The sequence below is a fragment of the Cynocephalus volans genome, chromosome 15 (genome assembly GCF_027409185.1).
Source record: "Cynocephalus volans isolate mCynVol1 chromosome 15, mCynVol1.pri, whole genome shotgun sequence".
NCBI lineage: Eukaryota > Metazoa > Chordata > Mammalia > Dermoptera > Cynocephalidae > Cynocephalus > Cynocephalus volans.
In genome coordinates, this window is record NC_084474.1 from 5,209,562 (window position 1) to 5,235,244 (window position 25,683).

General features: G+C 35.7%; 1 protein-coding gene across 1 annotated transcript; it reads left to right on the forward strand.

Annotated features, from left to right (window-relative positions):
- The first annotated feature begins 2,253 nt into the window (after positions 1–2,253).
- FNTA (farnesyltransferase, CAAX box, alpha) lies at positions 2,254–25,142 on the forward strand. The gene is made up of 9 exons (XM_063079743.1): positions 2,254–2,503; positions 4,774–4,859; positions 9,102–9,216; positions 12,144–12,248; positions 15,965–16,091; positions 19,196–19,344; positions 23,115–23,177; positions 24,090–24,261; positions 24,503–25,142. The coding sequence occupies exons 1-9, from the start codon at positions 2,304–2,306 to the stop codon at positions 24,623–24,625; spliced, it is 1,140 nt and encodes a 379-aa protein (XP_062935813.1). The 5' UTR covers positions 2,254–2,303; the 3' UTR covers positions 24,626–25,142.
- The last annotated feature ends 541 nt before the right edge of the window (positions 25,143–25,683 follow it).

Below are 25,683 nucleotides of genomic sequence, written 5' to 3' on the forward strand. Positions count from 1 at the left end.
TTCACAACAATTAGGATGGCTATTATAAAACAAACAAACAGGAAATAAACATTGGTGAGTATTTGGAGAAATTGGAAATCTTGTGCAGCCCCTGTGGAAAACAGTATGGCGGTTCCTCAAAAAATTATACATAGAATTACCACATGATCCAGCAATTCCGCTTCGGTGTATATATCCAGAAGAAGTGAAAGCAGGGACTCAAATATCTGTATACCAATGTTTATAGCAGCATTACTCACAATAGCTAAAAGGTGGCAACAACCCAAGTATCCATCAATGAATGAATGGGTAACAAAATGTGGTATATACATACAGTGGAATATTCAGCCTTAAAAAAGGAGGAAATTCACATGCATGAACCTGGAAGATATTATGCTAAGTGCCAGACACAAAAGTACATATAATGTATGATTCCATTTACATTAGGTCCCTAGAGTAGTCACATTTAGAGACAAAGCACAGTGCTTACCAGGAGCTGGAGGGTGGAGGGAATGAGGAGTTACTGTTTAATGGGTACAAAGTTTCAAATTGGGAACGTGAAAATGTTCTGGAGATGGAGAGTGGTGATGGTTGACAACAGTGTGAATGTACTTAATGTCACAGAACTGTACATTTAAAAATGGTTAAAATTGTGAATTTTATGTATATTCTACCACAATGAAAAAAAAATCAGTTCTCATTCTTACTATGACCTCTGGCTTCCTTTTTACTTATTTATTTTTAAAAATTTTATGTATGTATCTTTTTAAAAAAGTAGTTCATAAATAGTATCTTTATTAAAATTTCATGTTTGTTGGCACATAAAAATAAAGATTTTTAAATATGGATTTTTGTATCCAGAAATCTTATTATAAATTCTTAATAATTCTAATAATTTACCCATGAATTATTTTTTGTTTTCTACGTACGTAACGGTATCATCTACATACAATGACAATTCTGTTCTTCATTTCCAGTATTTTCTTTCTTTCCCTGTGCCGGTAGGACCTCCAGTACAATACTGAGTAGCAATGGTGGTAACAGGCATCCTTACTGAAATAACATGCTAAGCATACACTCTGTTTTCTGTACCTGGCATGCATTTTCCTCTTGTAGGTCTTCGCTCAAACAGCTCCTAGAAAAGCCTTCCTGTCTACCTGTATTAGTCTGTTTTGGGGGGTGTGTTAGTATAACAGTACACTTGAGACTGGGTGATTTAAATATTGTTTTGCTTATGATTCTGGGACAGCTGCATCTGACGTGGGCCTCAGGCTGCTTCTACTCATGGCGGAAAGCAGCAGCCAGAGGGAGCAGCATAACACAGGGAGGAGAACCAAGGGAGGTGGGGTGCCAGGGTGCTTTACAGTCAGCTCTCACAGAAACTGAGAGACAGAACTTACTCCCTCCTCACCCCCCCCAGGGGGGGATCTTCCCCCCATAACCCAAACAGCTCCCAACACTGACACATTGGAGATCAGACTTGGACATGAGCTTGGGAGCGGGGAGACAACTCTACCCAAACTGTGACAAGCTCCTAGAAAATTCTTTCTATTCTACGGAAAAAGACATCACAAACATTTTTGTCCTCTCAACATGCTTTATCTTTTTTTTTTTTTTGGCGGCTGGCCTGTAGGGGATCTGAACCCTGGACCTTGGTGTTATGCTTTATCTTTCTTGACAGCTATCATCTATCCTAATTTTCCTCACAGGAATGTGAACTCCATGACCGCAGAGACTGCTGCTTTTCACTGCTGTGAGCAAGCCTGGCACATGACAGGTGGTGAATAAGTATTTGTTTAATGAATGTTTCCCGTTCCTATAACGTATACGTATGTATTACTTGCATAATCTGAACTTTAACTTGAAAATACACCCTGGATTACTGAAATATTGTTTTATACACTCCTAGCATCCTAAAGAAAAAAGAATGTGTGCGAGAATATAAAGACCCTGAAAGGGTCAGGTGGCCACGGAGGCTGGTTTCCTGAGACGGTGGAGGCCTGGTCCTGAGTGTCCTGAGCCTCCGTCGAAAGAAGGGGTCGCTGTCTCCCTACCGGGGGCGCCACTCACACCTTCCGAAGCGTCATATACAAGCCCTGGGGAAGGAAGACCTGCAGACGGGGAGAGCTACAGATGGACCGTCCGACCACGTCCCGGCCGGGTACTGGGCCCCCGCCGGGCTCTCTGGCCCGCACCTCTATGGCAGGAAGCCGGATAACCGGAATGGGCCGCCGCTTGGGCTCTCTGGCCCGCATCTCTATGGCAGGAAGCCGAGTAACAGGAAGTGGGGGCGGGGTGGGACCTCTGCTGCGGGTCGAGGAGAGATGGCGGCCACTGAGGGTGTGGGAGAGGCTGCGCCCTGCCGCGACCCCGACCCGCGGGGACAGCCGCCACCCCCGCCGCCCCCACCGCCGCCCCAGCTGCAGCAGGAAGAAGAAATGGCGGGCGAGGCCGGAGAAGCGGCGGCGTCCACTATGGACGAAGGCTTCCTGAGCCTGGACTCGCCCACCTACGTCCTGTACAGGTAACTCCCCCGCGTCGGGCCGCGAGCCCCCAGAGCCGCCCCTTCCCGGGCTCCACCTGTCGGCGTAGACTCTGCCGAGTAGTGGACAGCATTCCTTCTTAGGCTGTTGAGGGGTCACGATTCACAAATTTAAGAAATTTCCCGCTCTCTCCCAAGCCCCACAACCCTATCCTGACAATAAGCAGAAGAATGGAGAAAGGTTAGGGTACAGTTTTGATAGTTTGGCAAGAATTTATGATTTAAGTAATGGCCAGATCTGTTCGCTTTAAAGACGAGGTGTAAGGGCTTCCCATGGTTTGTCCTGCTGAAATGGGGAGAGCTAGTGTAAGATTTTTAAGGACTTAGAAGTTTTCTCAGCCCGTATCTTAGCGCCTCATGTCAGCCAGGCACCAAGTTAGGCTAGAAGATGAAGAGATTTGCTACTAAATTCTCTTGAGCACGCCCTCCGTCGCCTGGTGAAGACTACAAGTGACGGGTGGTAGGCAGCGTTGGGTACTGCGGCGACTGTCTTGCCTCTTTTCCCCGTCTTTGCCAGCACAGTCCCATCCCGTCAGTTCTTTGCTCTCAGTAACGCTGATTCCCTAGTTCCACGTGAACCTGCAGAGATCGAGTCCTTGCGTCGTACGTTTTTTCTGTAGTTCTATCTAGACTCATTAGATGCTTATTTGCCTTGATTTTATGAATGAAAGTCACTATCCATATTTTTTTCAATTGGAGTTAATGTTTTACTGATTTAAATTGGTTGTGGTGGCCCCATAACTCTCAAGCCTCCTCTCTGGATTGCAGAATACTCTGGTTTTTCACATGACTGTGTCGGATTTCCCAGCGACTGAATGACAGCCTTACCTTTCCCATGCCACACCCCCAGGCTCTATGCTTTACGCATCAGGTCATTGTTTCCCTCTTCTCTCCTTGTTTAATGGGCCCAATTTCAAGATTGTCTGGATGCTGCAGAATCTTTGCTATCAATAGCTGATCGGTATAAAGAGTGGAGGAAAGGAAAAGAGTATTAGTAAAAGAGAGGTTAAAACAAATTTGGTCACTGTATTACTCCGTTTTTGTTGCTTATAACAAAGTACATTGAACTGGGTGATTTATAAAAAAAAAAACGAAATTTATTGCTTACAGTTTCTGAGGCTGGGAAGTCCAAAGTCCATCTAGTGGTGGCGACAGTGACCCAGGTGGTCTCACATTGCAAGATAGTAGAAGCGGAGAGAGACAGACAGACAGACTCTCCTCTTCTTTTAAAGCCCTCAGAACCACGCCTCTGACCGCCATTTTTAATCCATTCACTACTTCACGGTCCTACAATCCAATCACCTCCTCAAGGCTCCACCTTTCAATTACCATAATAGGATTTCCCAGCCTCTTAACAGTCACAGTGGGGGCTGAGTTTCTAATACATAAAACTTGGGGGACACAATTCAAACTTCATTGAGTTTTGGGGGACATAATTCAATCCACTACAGTCACACTGGGCAGTTTACACAGAGATTTCTGTAAGCACCGATTGTTGCCACTATCCTGGTGTTTCAGCATTGATAGTGAATAGTACTCATTGAATGCTTACAATATGCTATTCTCAGTTTAAGTACTTAACATCTGTTATCTCATTTAATCCTCAAAACAGCCTTGTCAGGTTGGTTGGTAATATTATCATCCCCATTTTATAAATGAAGAAACTGAGGTCCATAGAGGTTAAGTAACTCAAGATCACACAGTGGTACAGCCAATATTCTGACTTAGGCAGTTGTCCAATTCCAGAGCCTGCTCTCTCAACGACTACCTGTGCCACCTCTCTAGTATACAGTAAGCTAAGTGTTTGCTTTGATTTAAAAACATCAGTTCCTAGTAAATTGTTATTCAAATTTTTAAAAATGCTCACTGACTCCAGAGTCTTATTAGACCAATGAATTAGATTGATTTCTAAGTTAAAACTGTTGTGTACTTGATGCAAAAACATGTGTTTCCACTTATAAAACTTGAAATTTGACAACTGTTGATTTATTAACTTTTTAAATTATGAAATTATCCATTTTTTAAAAATTACACTTTAAAAGTTTAATATGTAAAGCAGAGTGGCAAAACTTGGTTACAAAGAATCCAACCATGATTACATTAAGACCTCTTATGATACTAGTATTAATACTATCTTATCTTATGATACTAGTATTAATGTAAGTGTAATTGTTGCCATTTTGTAAAAGATCAGAGTTCTTTTCCTTCTTATGTGTTTGAATATAATCATTGAAAAAAGTGTGTATTTTCAGAGACAGAGCAGAATGGGCAGATATAGATCCAGTGCCACAGAACGATGGTCCCAATCCAGTGGTTCAGATCATCTATAGTGAAAAATGTAAGTTGTTTTTTAGGATTTGTAAGGCTAACTTAGTAGCAAAGTTGAAATTCACAACTATGTAGCAATGTATGTGACAGATTTTTATCTAATAAAGATCTGAATGACTTAAGATTAGGTAATTTTGTGGGTTTTGAGATTTATTTTTATGATTAAAAGTTTTATTTTGTCCAAAGAATGGAAATATTCTAAGTAATGAATGTTACTAGAAGAACTATTATGTCATTGTGCTTTTCATTTGCTATTTAATCTGCTTGTAAGGTACAACATAGTTGAGTTACTGTCTTATTCAGAATAAACTTTGGTTGCTTAAACATCACCATTTTGAAATATATTTTGGCGATGAAGTGTTAGGATCAGTTGGAATATAGTTACTGATATTAAAGTAAATGGATTATTTTCTTTCACAAAGGATTATTCTTTTATAATGAGTGTGAAAATGCTTTGTAAATTGAAGGTCACACAAATGCTAATTCTTAGTTATTGTAGGAAAGGGTAAATGGGTAAAATGGAATGCTAGTTTTGTAGTTGTGTGTGTGTGTGTGTGTGTGTGTGTGTGTGTGTGTGTGTGTATTTCTTTCAGTTAAGGTTTTATTATCCAAGATCATTCCTCTTTCACAAAAAGCATTTATTGATTTTTTTTTTCAATTGTGAAATAACGACAAGAAAAGTTTAAAAAGAATAATGGCATGGGGCCTTATCAAATACAAAAATGCACTACTAAAGTTTATAATTAATGTGTGGAACTGGCACAGAAATAAATAGATTAGTAAGAACTAAAAGTAGATCATCAGTACATATGAGAACCTACTATGTGATAAAAAGGACATTTCATACCGTTATGAAAAAGATGAATTAATTAGATAATGGTTTGTAACAGTTGGCTGTACATTTAGAAAAAATGCCTGTCTCATATCTTACGTGAAAATAAATTACATATGAATTATAGCTCTAAAAACAGTAAACATACTAGAAGCAAATATAAGAATAATCTTTCATTCTTGTGGTAGAGAAAGTATTATTAGGCAAGGTGTAAAATTCAGAATTAAAAATACACAACTTCCGTACTTTGAGAAATATTATATGTGAAGAGACAATTCACTAGAAGAAATAGATATATCTATGAAGAGATGTTCACCGCACTAGTGGTCAGAGAAATGTAAACCACAGCTTTTTTAGATTCATAAGATACCTGTAGCAAAGATGTTGAGGAAAGTGATACAATCATACATTTCCACTGGGAGTAAATTTTTAACCTTTTTTGCAGGGTATAAGATTAACATTTTAAATTCTTACATATGCAGTGTTTAAAAACCACAAAGGAAAAGATAGATAAATTTGACCTACCAAAAATCGATAGATAAATATATCAAAATTTAAAGCTTATACACAAAAGAAGAAACCATGAACAAGTTTATAAGCAAGCAGCAGTATGGGAGAAAATACCTCGTGTAAAACAGGATTGCTAATCAGAATTTTATGAGGAATTCCTACAAAAGGAAAAGGAGACTGACAGCCTAATTCAAAAATGGACAAAGGGTATGAACTAGGGATTCACAGAAAGGAAAATTTCATTGGCATTAAATAGAGGGGAGATCCATTATCATTTGGAATGAAAGATAATGTAAATTAAAGTGAGAATGTCATTTTCCATCCATGAATTAAATGGCAAAAATTAAAACTGTTTTAATGATACTAGGTATTAAGACATGAATAGATCTATATGTTTCAGATGGTAGATTTAATATGTTTAGCCATTTTGGAAAGAAGTGTGGTATTATCTATTAAAACTGGACAATGTTCATGTCTTACAGCCTAAAAGTGCTGCTTCTGATTGTGTTCTGGATTCACTCTAGCACGTGGCAGGAGGAAATATGCACCAGATTAACAACAGCACAGTCTTTGGAGCCGCTTAGTTCAGATTCTCACTTCACCATTATACCGGCTGTTTAATCGCTCTGTACCTCTGTTTTCTGTACATAAAATGAGGACAGTGGTATTAATTGCTTTGTAGATTGAGAGAATTATTTACATAAAATAGTAGAACAGCATCTGGCTCTTAGTAAGCACTTGTAAGCTATTGTAATTTGCAGCATTTTTTGAAAAAGCAAGGTATTGGAAACCTCATATATCTATCTTTTGGAGAAATGGATAAAATAAAATTTATCATTATCATACAATTGAATACTATATAACCATTAAGAGGATTTAGATCTCTTATAACATGGACAGATCTCAGAAATAATGTTGAGTGAAAAAAGACAAAAGTTTTGGAAACTGAGTATGACAGTATATTAAGTTTATAATTTTTAAATTAAAAGGATATTTTAATATAAAAAGAAAACTACAGAAAAAATCTCATGAGTATAAAATTCTATTTAGTTAGTTTATTTAGAGGTTAGTTGGCAGTTTCTGGTTGGTTAAGCTTAAGTTTCATTTTACTTTTTACCTTTATTGGAGTTGATTTGCTTATGTAGGAATCCAAGGTGCTGAAGCTGTCTCAGCTTAATGGCCTCCCAATTATTTTAACAGTGTGCGTGTGTGTGTTATATATGTATATATAGATGTATAAAATAATGTATATATACATTATGTATACAATTAACATGTTATAGTCATTTTGTTTTAAATTTAAAATTCTTTGGAAGCTTGGTTCTTAAAGCCTGTATAATATTTCTTCGTTGTTTGACATATATGTTGTTTATAAATTTTGCTCTGGAATGAATTAAATTCATCTTTTTAAAGATGGTATTTAGAAGCAGATGAACTTTGTGTGTCCCGGAATTTGTAAGGAATTGTAATCGCTCATGTTCTTCTCTGATACTTTCACTTTTGGAATTATAGTCTAAAAGGAAAAAGTGTTTATGTATACTCACAGTACTTCTGACAGCAAATGTCTTCGTTTTCCATACCAAGCAATTCTCCAGTTCTCTGTGGACACCAACTAGGTGTTCTACAATTTAATTCAATTCTGACACTAAATACCTGGAGTTAGCACACACCCCACAGGTTGAGGACTCAGTGCTACAAGACTGCCCCCCACTTCAGACACCAGTTGCAAGTAATGGATTCCCAGTTATTCCCATCTTCTGTCCTGTGTAGCTATAAATCACAGGTTCCCATGATTCCCCTCCTCAGTTTCTTTTTTGTGTAACCAAATATACCAGTAAATATCCTTGGTGGCTTTGCACACATCAGAGAGAAAGAGAGAGAGAGAGAGTGTGTGTGTGTGTGTATTTTTGGAAACATAATTGATTATACATTTTCATGGGGTACAGAGTTGAATATCAGTACCTGTGTACAATATGTGATGATCAAATCAGGATAATTAGCATATTTATCATAATAAAACATAGTCATTCTTTGTGTCCATTAACCGATTTCTTGCTAACATCTCTGCTAGAGGAGTATATTTGTAAGAAAACTTCCTGGAACTGGAATTGTTGGGTCAATGAATATATAAATTTTGATTTTTAATAGATATTACTTAGTGGTTTTCTGTAGAGGTTTGTATTAGTTTACACTATCTTTTCTTCTTTTCTTTTTTTTTTTTTTTTCTTTTTTTGGTGGCTGGCCACTATGGGGAACTGAACCTGCGACTTTGGGGTTATAAGGCTGTGCTCCAACCAACTGGACTAACTGGCCAGCCCTGCACTATCTTTAATAGCACATGAGTGAAAAAAGCAAGTCCCAGAACACTGAGTGTGATGTGATCTCATTTGAAGGATGGAATTAGGCCATATACTTGTATATGCCTAGACGTCAGAATCAGTTAACAGTGGGCTTCTGAGGAGGAGGACTGGGAATTTAGTGGAATGGAAATTTAACATGAACCTTTTTGTACCATTTGAGTTTTCTACCGTTGTGCATATTTTGCAGTTAAAAATCTGATCATAATAAAATGTGAGAAAAACAGCTACTTAAATGTATTTGAATATATACTCTCTTAATTTTACTTTTATACATAAGATCTTTGGGAGATTTGGAGTCTGGCATTAACCCACATACATGCACATAATCAGTCAGCATGGTTATACAGTATAGCCCATTCTTTGCAGCTGTGACACTAGAGTGTTGTCAGATGGCAGTCACAATCAATTGACTCTGTTCTGCTTTTTCAGTATAAATAATATACATGAAAATAAAATGTTTTCCCAAATAAGGTATAACAACATTTTATATTATAGGGATAATTTTAAATAAGAAAGATAGTCTTAATGCAGTTGTGTGCTCTGTCTCCAGTTAGAGATGTTTATGATTATTTCCGAGCTGTTCTGCAGCGTGATGAAAGAAGTGAACGAGCTTTTAAACTAACCCAGGACGCTATTGAGTTAAATGCAGCCAATTATACAGTGTGGTAAGTAATACATATCATTAATATTCCCTGCTTAAATGTCTCATATTAGCTTTTTCTTTTTTTAATTGAACTTTAAATTTTATCAAAATAATAATTTACACAAAGAGTTAACAGTCGGAAGTTGAATGAAAAATAGCAATCTCTGCCCCATTTCTTCCCACCACCCATCCCACCCCGAGAGGCAACAACTCTTAGCTGTTTTTCTTGAATTAATCTCTGTATTCTAGACAACATGCTTAATTGTTATTTATTTATTTATTTTTTTAATTTTAGACATTATCTATTCTGTCTATGAAAAATACAGATTTTACTCTCTACTACGCTCCCTTCATCACAAATGAGTAAACAATTTGTGGTTCATGCTGACCCACATTTTACAGTATAATTACATTCCCTGTAACAGATTGCCTTTTTTGTTTGGTTTAATTTTCTTTCTACCAATAAGTAATTTGTCTCCCAGATATATGTAAATTGTCTCATTACTTTTGAGCGCTGCAGGTAATCCTTCAATTCCTTTTTTTTTTTTTTTTCCTTTACCAGTTTGGGTACTGCACATCTGGTCTTCAACTTTTTTGTGTGTTAGATCCCCTATTTCTTAGATCCCACATCTTTCTCCTTCTTGATTTACTCTGTCATTTTACAGAGCACATCCCTGAGTAGAGGAAAACTTATAAAAGGATGTGTGGGAAGGAATTTTTGAGATTTGTACATTTAAAAGTCTTTAGTCTTCCTCCAACTTTATAATAGAATTCTAGATTGGAAAGCATTTTCCTTCAGAATTGTAAAACTGTATTTCCATTTCTTTTAGCCTCTGTTGTTCAGGTTGAGGGTTCCCATTCCTTTGTCTAAACCTTTTCTTTTGCTCTTTAAGTTCTGGAAATTTTTTGTTGTTGTTCTTTTGATAATTTCTTTTCTCTTTCCTCTGTTTTCTATTTCTGGAATGCCTTTTAGTTGCATGTTGTACCTCCTGGATTCTTTTCTTATTTTCATTTCTTTGTCTTTTTATTTACTTTTGAGATATTTCCTCAATTTTATCTTCTAACTTTTCTGTTGATTTTTTAAAATTTCTGCACTCATTTTTAATTTTCGAGAGCTCTTTCTGTTCTCTGAATGTTCTTTTTTTAAATAGCATCTTATTTTTTTATGTCATGGGTGTGATATCTTTTTATCTCTGTTTGTGTTAATATCTTTCACATAATTATTTTTCTCAAATGCTGAGTGATTCTTGGCTTTCCTTTCATACAGTAGAGACAGGAAAAAACCTGATTGGAAGCCCTATTTGTGGCAAGCTGTATCAACTGGAAGGCTTCACTGTGCAGTTACTGAGTGAGGATGTGGCTGTTCTGTTGTGAAATCTTCACGTCAGTATTTTAAAATCTTTTCTCTTGGACGGTGTGTTTTTCCAAAGAGGATTTATCTAATTTAATGCCAGAGGAGTATATATTTAAGGCTGCCACAGTTCTGGGGGTCAGGCAGGGGAAGGTGGTAGGGAAGTCTCACTGTTTAGTGTATCAACTTTTGGGGGGGGGCAGGGAGCTAACTTTATCCTGTTATGATTTGAAATAGAAACTGTTTGGTTTTTTTTCCCCAAGCTTTGTATATCAACATTTTAAATTTCTTTATTTTCATCCTTTACCTCACTCTGCCTTCTATTATGTCTAGTATTTCTTTCTGCTTCAGATTTTTCCAGATAGTAAAGCCACTTCTCCTGCCCAGGACAGGAGATTGTTGCCACCTCTCTGCTCAGGGTGGAAGGTGGGATCTTGGTTGCTAAGGACTCTTTCTGTAAACCTTGCACAGTTCTTAGCCCCACTCTTGACTCCCAATTTTAGAAGTAGCTGGTACCTCTGATTTCTGAAACTTTCTTAGTTTCCTCTGTTGACAGTTTTTGTTTTTTTTTTTAACACATTCTGTTTTTCTAAGTCAGTTAAAACTTGTCCATCTGCTTATATTTTCAGTAGTTTTGTTGATCTCTTCCAGTTGCTATGGTATCCCCTTGTCCCTAATTCTCTTTGCCTTTGTGAATTTATACCTTCTCTTTTCTTTACTATCATTTTAGTGGAGCTTTATTAGAGAGTGAGGATTTATTTAATTTACTTTGTTTAACTGGAATTTTTAGTGTGCTATTTTATCATTTCATGTTTCTAATATGCACTTTCTTAACTTTCAGATTACTGACTGTACAGCACAAAGGAAGTTAGAATGCATTTTTAAATTTCCTAAGTGTATTTGCTGTTTTCCTAAAAGCATTATACTTGGAATCATTACCCATATAAGCCAAGTGCTTATATTTACATGCTCTATGAAGCCTACTTTTCTTTAATAATAATAGGACCAACTTTTATAATAGGTCCTGAACTATTTGTCTCTCATTATATATTGAGTTGGAAATTTTTGAAATTTTGAAGTATAAATAGACAATGGAGAATTTTTTTAATGATTTGACTACACCTATGAAGAAAGAGAAACTTGTTTCATTTATAAGTAGCATTTTTCGTAGGGGTTATAAAAGTAAATTATTTTGGTAATGTTTATAATATAATTTATTATATGTATAATGTATCTATATAAACAAGCTGTATCATATAGGGAAATAAATATCTTTGATTCTTATATTGTAAGAACACTGGTAACCAGAGTATTACATGAAATAATCATTTAGTTTGTTGTCTTTTATTCCTAAAGTTTCAAATATTTACTTTTCCTTTATCTCATATTTGTTGCCTTTCACCATTTTTATTTGAAATGCTTTATTATTCCAATCACCAGATAGTTGTATGAATTTGGACAGCCACAGGCAATTAAATTGTTAACTTATTGGTTACATAGAATACCTATCAAAGATTTGTTTAAATATATTGTTATCTTGTAGCTTTATTTCATACTGTTGCTAGCCAACTTATTTGGATGCTTGATGTTTGCTGTAGGCATTTTCGGAGAGTTCTCTTAAAGTCACTTCAAAAGGACCTACATGAGGAAATGAACTATATCACTGCAATAATTGAGGAACAACCCAAAAACTATCAAGTTTGGTAAGATGAAAACAGAAGGAAAATATGTTTGTGCTAATAGTACTTGCAAATGAGTGATGGGATTATAGGAAATTTTTTTTTTTTTAGTAATTTGTGTACCTTACATTGGAGCTAATGTTAACTACCTCATAGAATTGTCAGGAGAATTAAATGAGATAACTTTATATTTAGTGTTCAAAATGGTACCTGACCATAGTTAGCACTCAAATGTTAGTTGCTATTATTATTTAAAGTTTAATGTCAGTATATGATACTGCCAGAATCAGAAAAAAATTTGAGTAAAAAGTCTGAAAAATGTTTCTTATTTAGTGTATTATAAAATGGATTTCTGGTATTTGATCTTTTATTCATTTGTTTATTCAGAATTTTTTATTAATGCTAGGGATACAAGGTGAACCAGACACAATCTAAAGGGAAAAGCAAATAATAAAACCAATTATTTTACAGAACAGTGTGAAAAAGTACAGTGGCAGAGTTTTTCACAGGGTATATTTGTTCTAGAGATTAAGCCCTTCAGTTAGCATTGACAGGAGTATGGGAATTGTTGTGGGTTGGGGCAGCAGAACACAATAGGAGACAAGCGAGACATTACAGAGCAGGAGAACAAAGAACAAATAAGGAAGAAACAGAGAGTTTGTCCAGTTCTCGGCATCTAGTGAGCAGCCCATGAGCGGCAGCTGCATTACTGCTGTTGCTGTGGTGGAGCCAGAGAAGAGGCAGGGAGGTGCAGCACCAGGAGCCCCTCCTGCCTCCTGTGCCATGACTGTCTGCTCACAGTGTAGCACTTACCACATCTTACCTTTCCCAGCATGATGACCTGCACACGTGCCTCACGATCTTTATGCCTGAGATTTTAGGAAAACTTTTGAAAGAAAGGGTCTGTAAGACAAAGAAAACATTCTGGATTTCTAGAAGTGTGAAAGAGAATGGTGCACTCAGGGAACTGCACTTAATTTCATGTGATCAAATTACATTTAGGGAGTCATGGAGGGACAAGATCATAAAGGGCCTTATGAGTGTTGATAAGGGGATTTGAGATTAACTTGGTGGCCATAGAGAGCTATTGACAATTTTTAGTTAATTTTAATTATGTTTAATTAATATGATTAGATTTCTGTCTTAGAAAGTTTACCTTGACAGCAGGGTGGAGGATGGACTGGAGTAGATTTATGATCCTGGCTAACAGAGTAGGCAGGGGGAAAGTGGTAGGAAGAGGAAAGAGGTCACATAAGAGTGGGTTGAATTATAAATGCAAATGAAGAAGCTTGGCTGTTGAGAAATGAAGACATAGTGAGTAGCTAGTTAGGGCTACATTTTTGTTTGTTTGTTCTTCAAGGTGGTAAAGACTTTATGGTGAGGGGAGAGTTTTAATACAAAGAGAGAGGTAGAGAATTCTGGAGAAAAAGGGGGACAGAGGTTTAGAGTTGGGAAGGTATCCAATACGTAGGTGAGCCTTAGGGGAAAGAGCAGCTTCATCACAAATGTGGGTAGTGAACTGCTCTCTGACGCAGCTAGGTAGTAGTCTGCATAATCAAATACTATCATTAAAGGAGTGTGTAACTGTACATATGTAACTAATTTTCAAAGAATTAGAACATAAGAGACTAACAAATGAATAACAACATTGTTTGGCAAAGCGTGGAAATGGTAGCTGCTGTACAGATTTCCATTTCTAGGCTTTTATGTAGTTAAACAACTGTACTGCTGTAGCCTTTTTGTTTGTAACTGAATTGTTGCATTCCTAAGAAACTGCATTATGACATAGTTGTTCTAGTGAGAAAAGAGATTAGCTTGAGAGTTTCAGACCCTCACTAAAAAGTTATTTACCTTGTGGAATTAAGGCACTTTTATTAAAAATCTGTAGCTATAAAGTCTAAGACATCACAAACATTCTCAGTATTTGATTACATCCAGTTTTTGCTAAAGAGACATAGCTTTTCTGTATACTGCACACACCATTGTTAACACTTTATCACCTGTTGTTATGAAAAATAAAACACAAAACCACCCAAAGCGCTGCTATTTAAAAGCCGGCAGTTTTTTAGTTGTACTGCATTTTAAATGACTTACTCTGCTAGAAGGTAAGATACTACCAAGGTAAAAATCCTAGAGAGAAAGGTTCCTGATAAATTCTATAATTTAGGAAAAACTTAAGAATTAGATCCTCCAGTATATCAAACTGACTTCTGAGAAAAAAATACTAAGATGTTTTGTTATAGCCAGTATAGTACAAGTAATGCAAATGCTGTATCCTAATTAGTTGATCACTTTTTATTAACTCTTATTGAATACTTATGCTGTAAGATAAACCCCTGTATTTAATACTCTGTAAATCATAGAATATCAGAGAGAACCTCTTAGTATTTTTTTCTGAGAAGTCAGTTTGATATACTTGAGGATCTAATTATTTTTTTTTCGGCACGTGTCTGGTATGGGGATCCAAACCCTTGACCTTGATTTTATAACACTGCGCTCTAACCAACAGAGCTAACCAGCCAGCTCTGAGGATCTAATACTTTTTTTTTTTTTTTTTTTATAGATGGATTTTTATCTACTTTACTGAAATACGCTGCTATTATTATTATTTTGGCAGTTGGCTGGTATGGGGATCTGAGCTCTTGACCTTGGTGTTACAAGGCTGTGGTCTATCCAATTGGACTAAACAGCCAGCCCTAATTCTTAACTTTCTCCTAAATTATAGAATTTACCTGCAACCTTTCTTTCTAGGATTTTTTTTCTTAGTAGTATCTTACCTTCTTAATGTTCTGTAAGGTGAATTTTAAAATTTTCCATGCATGTAAAATAGGTCATAAATTCTTCCCCTTTCCCCTGTTACTCTAATAGATTTTTTAGAAAGTCGACCTTATTGAGATATAATTCACAGAAAAGTTCATGTGTTTAAAATGGAAGATTCAAGGGCCAGCCCGTGGCTCACTTGGGAGAGTTTGGTGCTGACAACACCAAATCAAGGGTTAAGATCCCCTTACTGGTCATCTTTTTTTAAAAATAAAGTAAAATAAATAAAATGGACAATTCAGTGGTTTTTAGTATATTCACAGATGGGTGCAACCATCACCACAGCAAATTTTAGAATATTTTTACTAATAGAATTTTATAAATATTTCAGCTAAAGAAAACTATAAAAATGGAACCCTGTGTAAAACTCTCAGAAGTATTTTTCTAGTACACAAACTCCTCTTGTGGCAAACTTGCAAATTATCATAGGTACCTTCCAGGGTAGAAGTGACTTCAGTTCTGCTCACTAACTGATGGAATGAGAAATTGCTTATATGGTGACCCTTTGGACTTAGGAACACAAATAGACTGTATAAGTAGATATGTACACTTGGTAAAGTAGTATCATATTTCTTACAGTCTCTCACTTTGCAATCTGGTAATGTTTCAAAATTCTTTGACAGAATTTTGTGGTTATCAAAAGTTACTGTTTAGCATGAGATAAACATTTAATCCTAGCTGTCTGATTTCATTTTATACACAAATCACTGTTTTATGTTTCTCAAATCTTAGTGTTCTGAAGTTTTTTCTCCTATTGTTTCTTTTGTATTACCTTTTCTCTCCTGTAGTCTTGAGAATTAGAGATGAAGTTTTCTTTCTTCAGTTTCCTTTCACATCACCTAGTACAATACATGCAGCTGATATTTTAGTTTTTGGGTAAATTAACACAAAACTTCTCTCCCTTCTTCTCTGGACTTTAGGCATCATAGGCGGGTATTAGTGGAATGGCTAAAAGATCCTTCTCAGGAGCTTGAGTTTATTGCTGATATTCTTAACCAGGATGCAAAGAATTACCATGCTTGGCAGCACCGACAGTGGGTTATTCAGGTATTGCTTTTCTTGGTACAGTGCTTTTCAGATTTTCATTTTTAATCAACTTAAATAATTAAAATTACTAGTGGAGTTTAAGTATACTTCTGAACCAAACCAAACATACAGATCATTACGCACAACATATAATAATTAAGAAGATATTTAATTAAAACCTGACATTCTTGTCAGTTAACCTTCATAATCTGATTGGATATGTTGGTGAGTAGCTTCATATTAAAGAAGAATAGTAGATTTTTAATATTTTAAAAATTGAATTTGTATCACATCATATGTTTGCTAGCAAATTGAGTATAGAAGTAGTAAATTTTTAATATAGCTGTATTTATTAGTAAATAAGATATAGTTATTTTAATTAAAAAGGGCATATTACATATTAAGGTTTTTGCATACATAAACTGGAATATGATTTTTATAGTAACTATTATGTATTTTATTTTTATCCATGTGTTGAAATTTTATGCTAAATCCTTAATAGAATAGTTATAACTCCCACTCTGGGCATTTTATTTATTCTAGCAAACAGTTCTAGTGTTGTTGCTTGTGAATTTTTCCAGGGATTGCTACTTTCTGCACTATTCATTATACCAAGAGCATTTCAACAAAAGTTTTTTGCTTAAAATTTTAAGCTTTTCCAAATTTGATTAAAGATATATGTTTTCTGAAGGATTTAGTTTTAATGAACCCTTAAGAAATAGAACATTACCAATATCTTTGAGAAGCCCCCACACCTGGTACATTTCTTACTGAAATTATCATAAAAGGTTCACATGAGAAAGGATTCTAAAATATTCCTAAATTGTGTTGTAGCTTATAATTTTCTATAAATAAAGTATACATAATTTTCTCCCTTGTTTTCACATTTGATATATTATGGTCTCATATGTTTCCACGATAATTTTTAAAAGATAAGATTAATTTCAACTATGATGACGGGCAAATGAATTCTGAAAACTGAAGAGAATCTATCCATTTTTATATGCTGAATAAAAAAGATGGAGATAACTTGTCTCGAGGTTAAAAGAGGTTAGAGCACAATGCTGCTAACACTGAGGTCGAAGGCTCAGATCCTCATGCTGGCCAACTGCCAAAAAAAAAAAAAAAGGTTGGAAGTGGGATGTGTATATGTTAATGTTAGTACTTCTCCAGCAGTGGTGATCATGCCCTTGGGGACATTTGACCATGTCTGGAGGCATTTTTGGTTGTCACAAGTTGGGGGCATGGTGCTACTGGCATTTAGTGGGTATAGGGCAGGGATACAACTAAATATCCTAATATGCACAGATTTTAGGATATTAAACATCACAAAGAATTATCTGGCCCCAACTGCCAATAGTGCCAAGCCTGAGAAACCCTGGCCTAAGTCTATTTCTATATGGAAAGCTTTTTTTAAATAATTTAGTTATTTTCATTGAAGATTTAAGGAATTACTTAAAATGAGAAAGTTCTTTAAAAAATATTTTAGGACATACATATTATAAATGTGACAGAATCTTAGTTGTAAACATTAGTTTTAAACATTAATTATAAACTTTCATGAATACCTGGCTTGTATGTTACTTGGCATTGACCTGTTAAAGTTAACCATACCAGTGCTTCCCAGGTGAAGGAGGGAAAGACCCTTCTTTCCTCCTGGAGCATCACAGACTGGATGTATTTTACTGTGTTGTATATGTATCCTGTTTAGTAAAATACAATAAAAGTGAATTACTTTAAAAATGAAATAAACACACAGAGACACTTGTGGAATACTACTCAGCAATAAAAAGGAATGAACTATTGATATGTAAAACAACCTGGATGGATCTCAAGGGCATTACATTTTGTGAAAAAGGACATTCTCAAAAGGTTTTGTACTGCATGATTCCATTCCATTCTTGAAATATCAAAATTGTAGAGTTGGAGAACAGACCAGTGATTGCCAGGGGTTAGGGAAAGCGGGGTGCAGCTGTAAAGGGGTAGCATGAGACAGTTTCTGTGTGGCAAGCAACAGTTCTATATCTTAATTGTAGTGGTGCTTACACTGTACATGAAATAAAATTGCATGGAACTATAATCTACCATCACAACACCCTGCCCCCCACCACATACACACAAACAGGTACATATAAAATCTGAATAAGGTCTGCAGTTTTGTTAACAATAACGTTCCAGTGTCGTTAGCCTGCTTTTGGGATTGCACTTTAATTAGTAAGAGGTTACCATTTGGGGAATCTTAAGTGAAGTGTATACACTTACTATGAGTCTAAAAACAAAAACACACATATAAAATACCATCCCCAATTTTTATTGTTAGATTCAGTAGGCATAAAATTGTGAGTACACTGATTTAAAATTTTCTGAGTGCTCATTCTCCTCTCTATACTTCGCATGTTGCAGACTGCTCATGGCTGCAGCAGCCCACGCAAGTGTCACTGGGCTCCACTACCCATCAGCACACAGGGACTCTCACAAGAATGCTGTCTTCCTTAATGCATGCGTTTTTATGATTGCCTGTAAAAGTCATATTGAAATTCTCACTGTTTGCTATTATCAAATAAGAAGTACAACTCCATTCGCTTTTTCATAGATCTTCAATTTTTGTAGCATTTGGAAATTTTGACCATTCCTCTTTTTCAGATTTCTTTATTGCTTCTCTTCCCCCCCATAATTTTTTTTTATTAAAACAGCTTTATAATGTAAAAATTTATATCAATCCAATTGTGTATATTTCTGTGCATATATTTTAATGTAATTTTATCATATATGTGCACTTGTAATGCTGCCCTCTTACTTAATGTTATGTATTAATATAAATTACATCAAATTTGTATACTATACTTATGCTGTAGTTATTCATTCTCTTACTAGTGAGTTTGAGGTTTTTTCCTCTAAATTTTCTTTGACATCTTCTTTCCTTTCTTCTCTGTATGTCTTCCCAGGCTCTGTTCTCAGTTCCATTCTTCTGTCCCCTCTGTTTCCTTGATGTGCAACTGTGACTTCCCTCCAGATACATGATAAATCTTACTTCTTCAGTTCAATCTTCTTAGCTTTGATGAAGTTTTATTTATCTTTACTGTTTATAAATAATGAGACATTTCTAATTGGTTTTTTTCTTTTAGGAATTTAAACTTTGGGAGAATGAGCTGCAGTATGTAGAACAACTTCTCAAAGAGGATGTGAGAAATAACTCTGTCTGGAACCAAAGATACTTTGTCATTTCTAACACCACTGGCTACAATGATCGTGCTGTATTGGAGAGAGAAGTCCAGTTAGTAATCTCCTTCACTTGCTCATTCATTAAGAAAAATATTTATATGCCTACCATGTCTCAGGCATTGGGGATACAACAAAGATCAAGAATGCCCCAGATCCTGCCCTCTTGGAACTAAAGTAGGATGGAATACTAAGATGTAACATATAATGGAAAATTTACCCGTAATATACCTCTACTTTGTAGTGTCTTAAGTTTTTTGAAATATTGTCGCTACTAGAGATTGAAAGGAAATCAGATTTCATAGTGTCGGAAAGGTATATTTTAAAACTGTCTCATGAAATTTTGTTGCATTTTAGATAATAGCCTCCAGATGCCATGTTATTCTAGAGCAGGGTTTTGGGCCAAGTCAGTCTTTGTTATCGGGCTGTCCTGTGTACTGTAGGAAGTTTATTTATTGTAGGAAGTTTAGCAGTATTCTGGGCCTTAAATAAAAATGTCTCCAGATATTGCCACATGTCCTCTGGGGGGCAAAATTACCCCCAGTTAAGAACCACTGTACAAAAAGCTTGTTATAAGAACTAGAAATTTCTGGATTGGCATGAATTTCCATATTATATTCATAAGCTGTAGTAGTCACTTCTTTTCTGAACTTTTTTGTCCAGTTTGGGGTTTTTTGTTTGGTTTGGTTTGGTTTGATTCCCAAGTTTTATTCAAGAACTCATACAAAATATTCCAGATAAATGAATTTTAATCCTCATCTTCCTCTTCCTCTTCGTCCTGGTTAATCTGGAAGTAACGTAATTCATAACTCTTTGCTGTTAGCCACCACACACAACCAATCATGTAGATTGTTCTTCAGATATTTTTTAGTGAGATATTTCAAGTACCTTTTGGAAAAAGACAACTCAGAAGTTATCATGATCTTGTTCTTGCTCCATTTGATGGTTACAGCCCCTCTGTTGATATTCCCAGCTTTTCCATGCACTTCGTTTCTTCCTTGGAGAAACTGCTCAAAGTTGGCAGCATCCATGATTCCATCTTCTATGGGTGGGTGCAGTCAAGGATGAGCTTCAGAGTCTGCTTCTTTTTTTGTGTGTGTGCACCTTTGCCACACGCTTTTTCATGGGTACCGTGGTGGCAGCAGAGGCAGAAAGGGCTGTCCATTTTGTCTGTGTCTGTTTTGCAATTTGAACATGCTTACTGTTTTGAAAGCCTGATGACACCATAGTCATAATTTTAATCATAAGTTGTTTTAACAGCTGCTGGAAAGAGCTGATTTTTATGCCGCTGAGTTCCTTTGCCTTCACTTCTGCTTGGATCAAGACAGCTAGCTCTTTTATTAGTGCTATCTAGGGTTTAGGTGGTTGATTTTTTTTTTTTTTTTAAAGGCTTCAATTCAATCCTATATTAACTCTGCTTAAGGCTTGTGTCTGGAGCAGATCTCTCCTGCCAAACCTGCACTGTGCAGTATGGTCGCTACTTACCCACATATGGTTGCTTATCTTGCAATTAATTATTACATAAAATCAAAGATACAATTCTTCAGTTGCACTAGTCACATCTTAGGTGTTCAGTATCCACATGTGGCTGGTGGCTATCATATTGGACAACACAGATAAAGAATATTTCCATCACAGGAATTCTGCTGAATAATATTAGTCTAAACAATAAGAGTGGACTTAATGAAATTATTCTATTATTATTATTTTTGTGGCAGCTGGCCAGTACGGCAATCAAACCTTGGACCTTGATGCTATCAGCATCACTCTAACCAAGTGAGCTAACCAGCCAGCCATGATTTTATTATTCTTAACCGAGCCAAATATTGGGGATTAAGTAGAGAAAATTCAGGCTCTGTTATCTAGCATTCTATGTATTACTTGGTTTTGTTGTTTTTTTTTTTTTTTTCCTGCTAAAGTTGCTATTTTGTTGTTAATATATTTTTAAAAAGTACTCTGAGGGAAAGCAAAGCTTTCTTGCCTGAAGGTAGAATCCTTCAGGTTATTCCACCTCGAGCTAACAGAATTAATAATTAATACATTTTAAATATTACATATTTCTTATATACTATGTCTTCATTATATTAGGAGGAACAAAATATTTAAAAATTGATTATAAAGAGTTTGGAAAATGCAAACTTCTCTTTTAGCCGTCAGTCTCAGATCACTTGCTTTCTGTTACCAAATAGAAACAGAAATAATCAGTGAAGAATCTAAAAGAGCTTTCCATACTTAAAGTTTATTATCCCCTCAAGTTGTATAAAAGAAATATCTAAAATGTTAATAAGTAGCTGTAGTTACCTAGAATTTACAGTTTGTTAATTAAATTTTTTAAAATATAGGCAGATGTACCTGATTTTTTTTTTTTTTTAATTTTTTCCTTTTATTATAAAAATAACGCATGTAGTTGTCACGGGATAGCATACTGAATTATCCATAAAGTAGAAAGTCAAAATCTCTTATTCTCCCTTCTCCCAAATCCCATTCTCTAGAGTGAGCTACAATTGTATGAATTCTTCCATACTTTATAAACACATTTGCAAATATTTATGCGCAGCAACTTAGGCAGGCAGTTAGGTTACCAATGTTACTTTTTTCACTTAATGCATCATGGCCGTATTTCCATGAGTACACAGTTTGCTAGTACTATTAATAATAGCATTTGTCAAGCATTTACTGTTGGCCAGAATTTCTTACTTTTTTCTTATAACAGCTCTCTGAGGTGCATCGTGAAGAACTTGAGGTTCCAAGTAACTCTGTTATTCATCTAAGAGTACATAGAATAATTGAAAGGACTAGGATTTGAGGCTGGGCAGTCTGACCTCAAAGTCCATGTTTTAGCCATTTAAGTATGTAATGCTTTAGTGTACGTGTATGTAAATAAAAATTAAGGTACGGCCAAAATGAAATCTTCTACATGAAAATGAATCTTCTACAGAAAAGTACTAGCTGAGACCTGCAGGGACATGGTTTTACAAATAACTGAAAACATTAGGTCATGTAAAAGAAGTTGGAAAAATCTTTTCATAATGTTGAAGGAGTTTATTATTAATCTCTGTGAAAGAAATCCTATTGTAACAACATTACAAAATCAAGACTACTAAGCTTTATAGTAAGTGACTTACTCATCTGAGCAAGTACCTGGTGAAGCAACGTTCTGTAACTTCCTTGGAATTTGTGGTAATCAGATCTGAATTATATTTAATAATTTGGTTAAGGGGCAGAGAAAGGGAGTGTCCTTTTTGACTGGGAATCACATCAGGTTTACTAGTAATCTTGTTTTGGGATATAAGAAGTATATACTTTTGTTAGTTTTTAAATTTTTATTCTTTGTACAATTTCCATGCTGTCTGTTTTTTATTGTGTTAGTTTTCCTCTTTTAATGACTAAGGATTTATCAGGTGTAAGTAGATCTTAGACTTTTTTCCCAAGGTTGCTTTATTGATAAAAGGAAAGTCCCTTTGGTTTAGCTGACATTTCCTTGAGAAGGAAAATCTTCTGTATTAACTGAAGGAAATCTTTCATATTACTTTCTTTTTCTATTGTGAATTGAAGCCTTTATGTTAGTTAAGTGTCCTTCCCTGGAATTGGATACAAATATATAGGAGGGAGGAACTATGTAAATAAGAGTTGACAACAGCAGACTTAAGGGATTCCCTAATTCAGATGTGACATAAAGAGGTACCAAAGGCCACCGGAGAGAGAGAAGCAAAGACTGACATGTCTCCACACTGTGCCATAGTCTTGTTAGAACTACATCTGATCATTCCACTGCTCTTTTAAAATTATATACCTGTTTAATTGTGATTTTTTTTTTTCTTTCAGGTACACTCTGGAAATGATCAAACTAGTACCACATAATGAAAGTGCATGGAACTATTTGAAAGGGTAAGAGGTTGTTTTTGCTTGTTTTATATAAAAAACAAACAAGCTGCTAATATGGTGCATCATGAAATATATTCCATAATCACATTCCAAAGGGATACTAAAGAATTTTCCATTTTTCTTGACCTAAAGAGAAGAAGTGTAACAATGTTCTGGTAACTCCCAAGAACAGTGCCCTCTACCTCTTTTCACCTCCCAAGCACATGCCAACACAGTTTTTAGAACAATCCATGCATAAACAGTAAGTCAGTTTTAATTGTATTTATCAATCCTATAGTCTTTATGTCAAAGAATAGAATACCACACACTCAGGTCTCTTCAGCTCAGGAAGAGTAAAGCAGGGTAGACTATTTATTTACAAGCAGATTGCACAGATGGGTAGCCAGCCTTTCTGTTTTCATTTCTAAAGGTCTCCAGTTACAAGTTTACTCCTTAAATAGAAAAGGTTTCACTTGCCTGGCCACTGACATAACCAAGCTCCTTGTTGAACCTGGAGGTCTTTAAGGAAATTAGGCCCGAAGAGCAGGAAGTATGGAATCCGTGTGAAGTATGCAGATGTGTGAGGGATGGGACCTGTAATATCTGAAGAGCTAAAGGGATAAGGAACTATCTCAGTAAGAAGCAGGAACATCTCTCCTGTTTATTTCCATCTCACACTTTCTAATTTTAGGAAGATTTATTTTCTGCTTTAATTTTGTGCATTGCAGTTTGTTATAAAAGATCACTTTTAAGCTTTTTTTTTTAAAAAAAAAAAAAAACAAATTTTACTCAGCTCTTATCCTTGATAAGGCTTACGTAATTTAAAGGTTTCATTTAGTTTGGGCCCCATTCATTCAAAATAAGTCTCCTTTGTTGCTTATTTCAGGGGTTTTCTCCTGATCTTTGTTCTTCTCAAAATTGAGTTTGTTTTTTTAGGATTTTGCAGGATCGTGGTCTTTCCAAATATCCCAATCTGTTAAATCAATTACTTGATTTACAACCAAGTCACAGTTCCCCCTACCTAATTGCCTTTCTTGTGGATGTCTATGAAGACATGCTGGAAGACCAGTGTGACAACAAGGAGGACATTCTGAATAAGGCACTGGAGGTAAGCTGTGCTTTTCTTTTTAGAATCTCCGGATTGGGTCTGCACAGAGCTAATACTCATGTCACTTTTCAATGCATTTACACAGAATTCAATGTGGGGCTGTTTTTGCTTAGGGCAGCATCCACATCACTAGTGAACATAGCATGTGACTGTGCTGGTATGTCTCATTTGAACATGATCTGAGTTAAGTTGTGTTGGATTGAATTACATCCTTACTTTAACAAATTTTTCTCTTTTTTAGTTATGTGAAATCCTAGCTAAAGAAAAGGACACTATAAGAAAAGAATATTGGAGATATATTGGAAGATCTCTTCAAAGCAAACATAGCACAGAAAGTGACCCATCAACAGATGTACGGCAATAACACCATCCAGAAGAACTTGATGGAATGCTTTTATTTTTTTTTAAGGGACTCATGCAGGACTTTAAAACTAGAGTGATCATTCCCTTTGCCTGTGGTGTAAAACATGCCTTGCACGGGTGTTGCTTTTTAACAAGAACTAAGCGTGATGCTCCTTGAGTGCTGCTGCTATTCAGACTAGCTCTAAGTAATTTGATTCTTTTAAAGCAAGGTAATTGGAGGGGAGGGGGAAGAAAAAGTTCTATAAAGAAACTTTTGTAGTTCTAAAAATATTTAATCTAAAAACATTTAATCAACTCCTCCCTAAATGGTATGTGTATCAGGATTTGTAGCTGTAGTGATTGCAGGTAGCTTGTACGTAATGGATATGAGGTAACTTAAACTTTGGTTCAGTAAGTAGGGAAGACAGTTGTTACATTAGAGCTGCTATGCCACACTCACAATTATCTTGCTATCTCTGTAACCAACTAATGCCAAAAGAATGGTTTTGTAATAAAACTATAGATGTATCTAAAAACAATGCCATAGTAATTTGATTTATTTTAAAATAGTATTTAACTATAAAGAGACAGTGTCTTAGCTTAGAAAAGCTATTGAGAAAAATATCGCTATAAAACTGTAGAAACCGGAAACATGATTATGTTAAATGAATTGTTAAATGTTAAAATGTGAATTTGTCAGTTCTTGACTACATACAACAAAATCCACTGAAGGTAGTTTAAACCCAGTGGGTTTATTCAGGTATTTAGATAGCTCACAGAATAATTGCCTGATCCTCTAGAAGTACCCCCCAAAACCATACTCCAGAGCTGCACCATCACATTGTGGCTGCCAGTGCCAGAATCAGGAAGCTGCTGAATGAGGAAGCCACATCCCTGGCTGCAGCTCCAGGACCGTGCCACCTGTGCCATGTCCGGTGCAAGCATGTCTGCTTTCCTTCCCATGTAATGCAGTTGCAAATTAAAGGCTCAGTTTAGTGCATCTGGTTGGACAGAGCCTACAGGACATGTAAACTCCTAAAAGCAAAGGAATCTGGGAAATGTATTCCATAGCTTTCCAGG

Excerpts from the sequence above, each read along its gene's own strand:
- FNTA (XM_063079743.1), top strand. The coding sequence starts at position 2,304 with ATGGCGGCCACTGAGGGTGTGGGAGAGGCTGCGCCCTGCCGCGACCCC. Across the intron at positions 9,217-12,143 it reads GCAGCCAATTATACAGTGTG|GCATTTTCGGAGAGTTCTCT; the intron begins GTAAGTAATACA and ends TGTTTGCTGTAG. Across the intron at positions 24,262-24,502 it reads TTCTGAATAAGGCACTGGAG|TTATGTGAAATCCTAGCTAA; the intron begins GTAAGCTGTGCT and ends TCTCTTTTTTAG.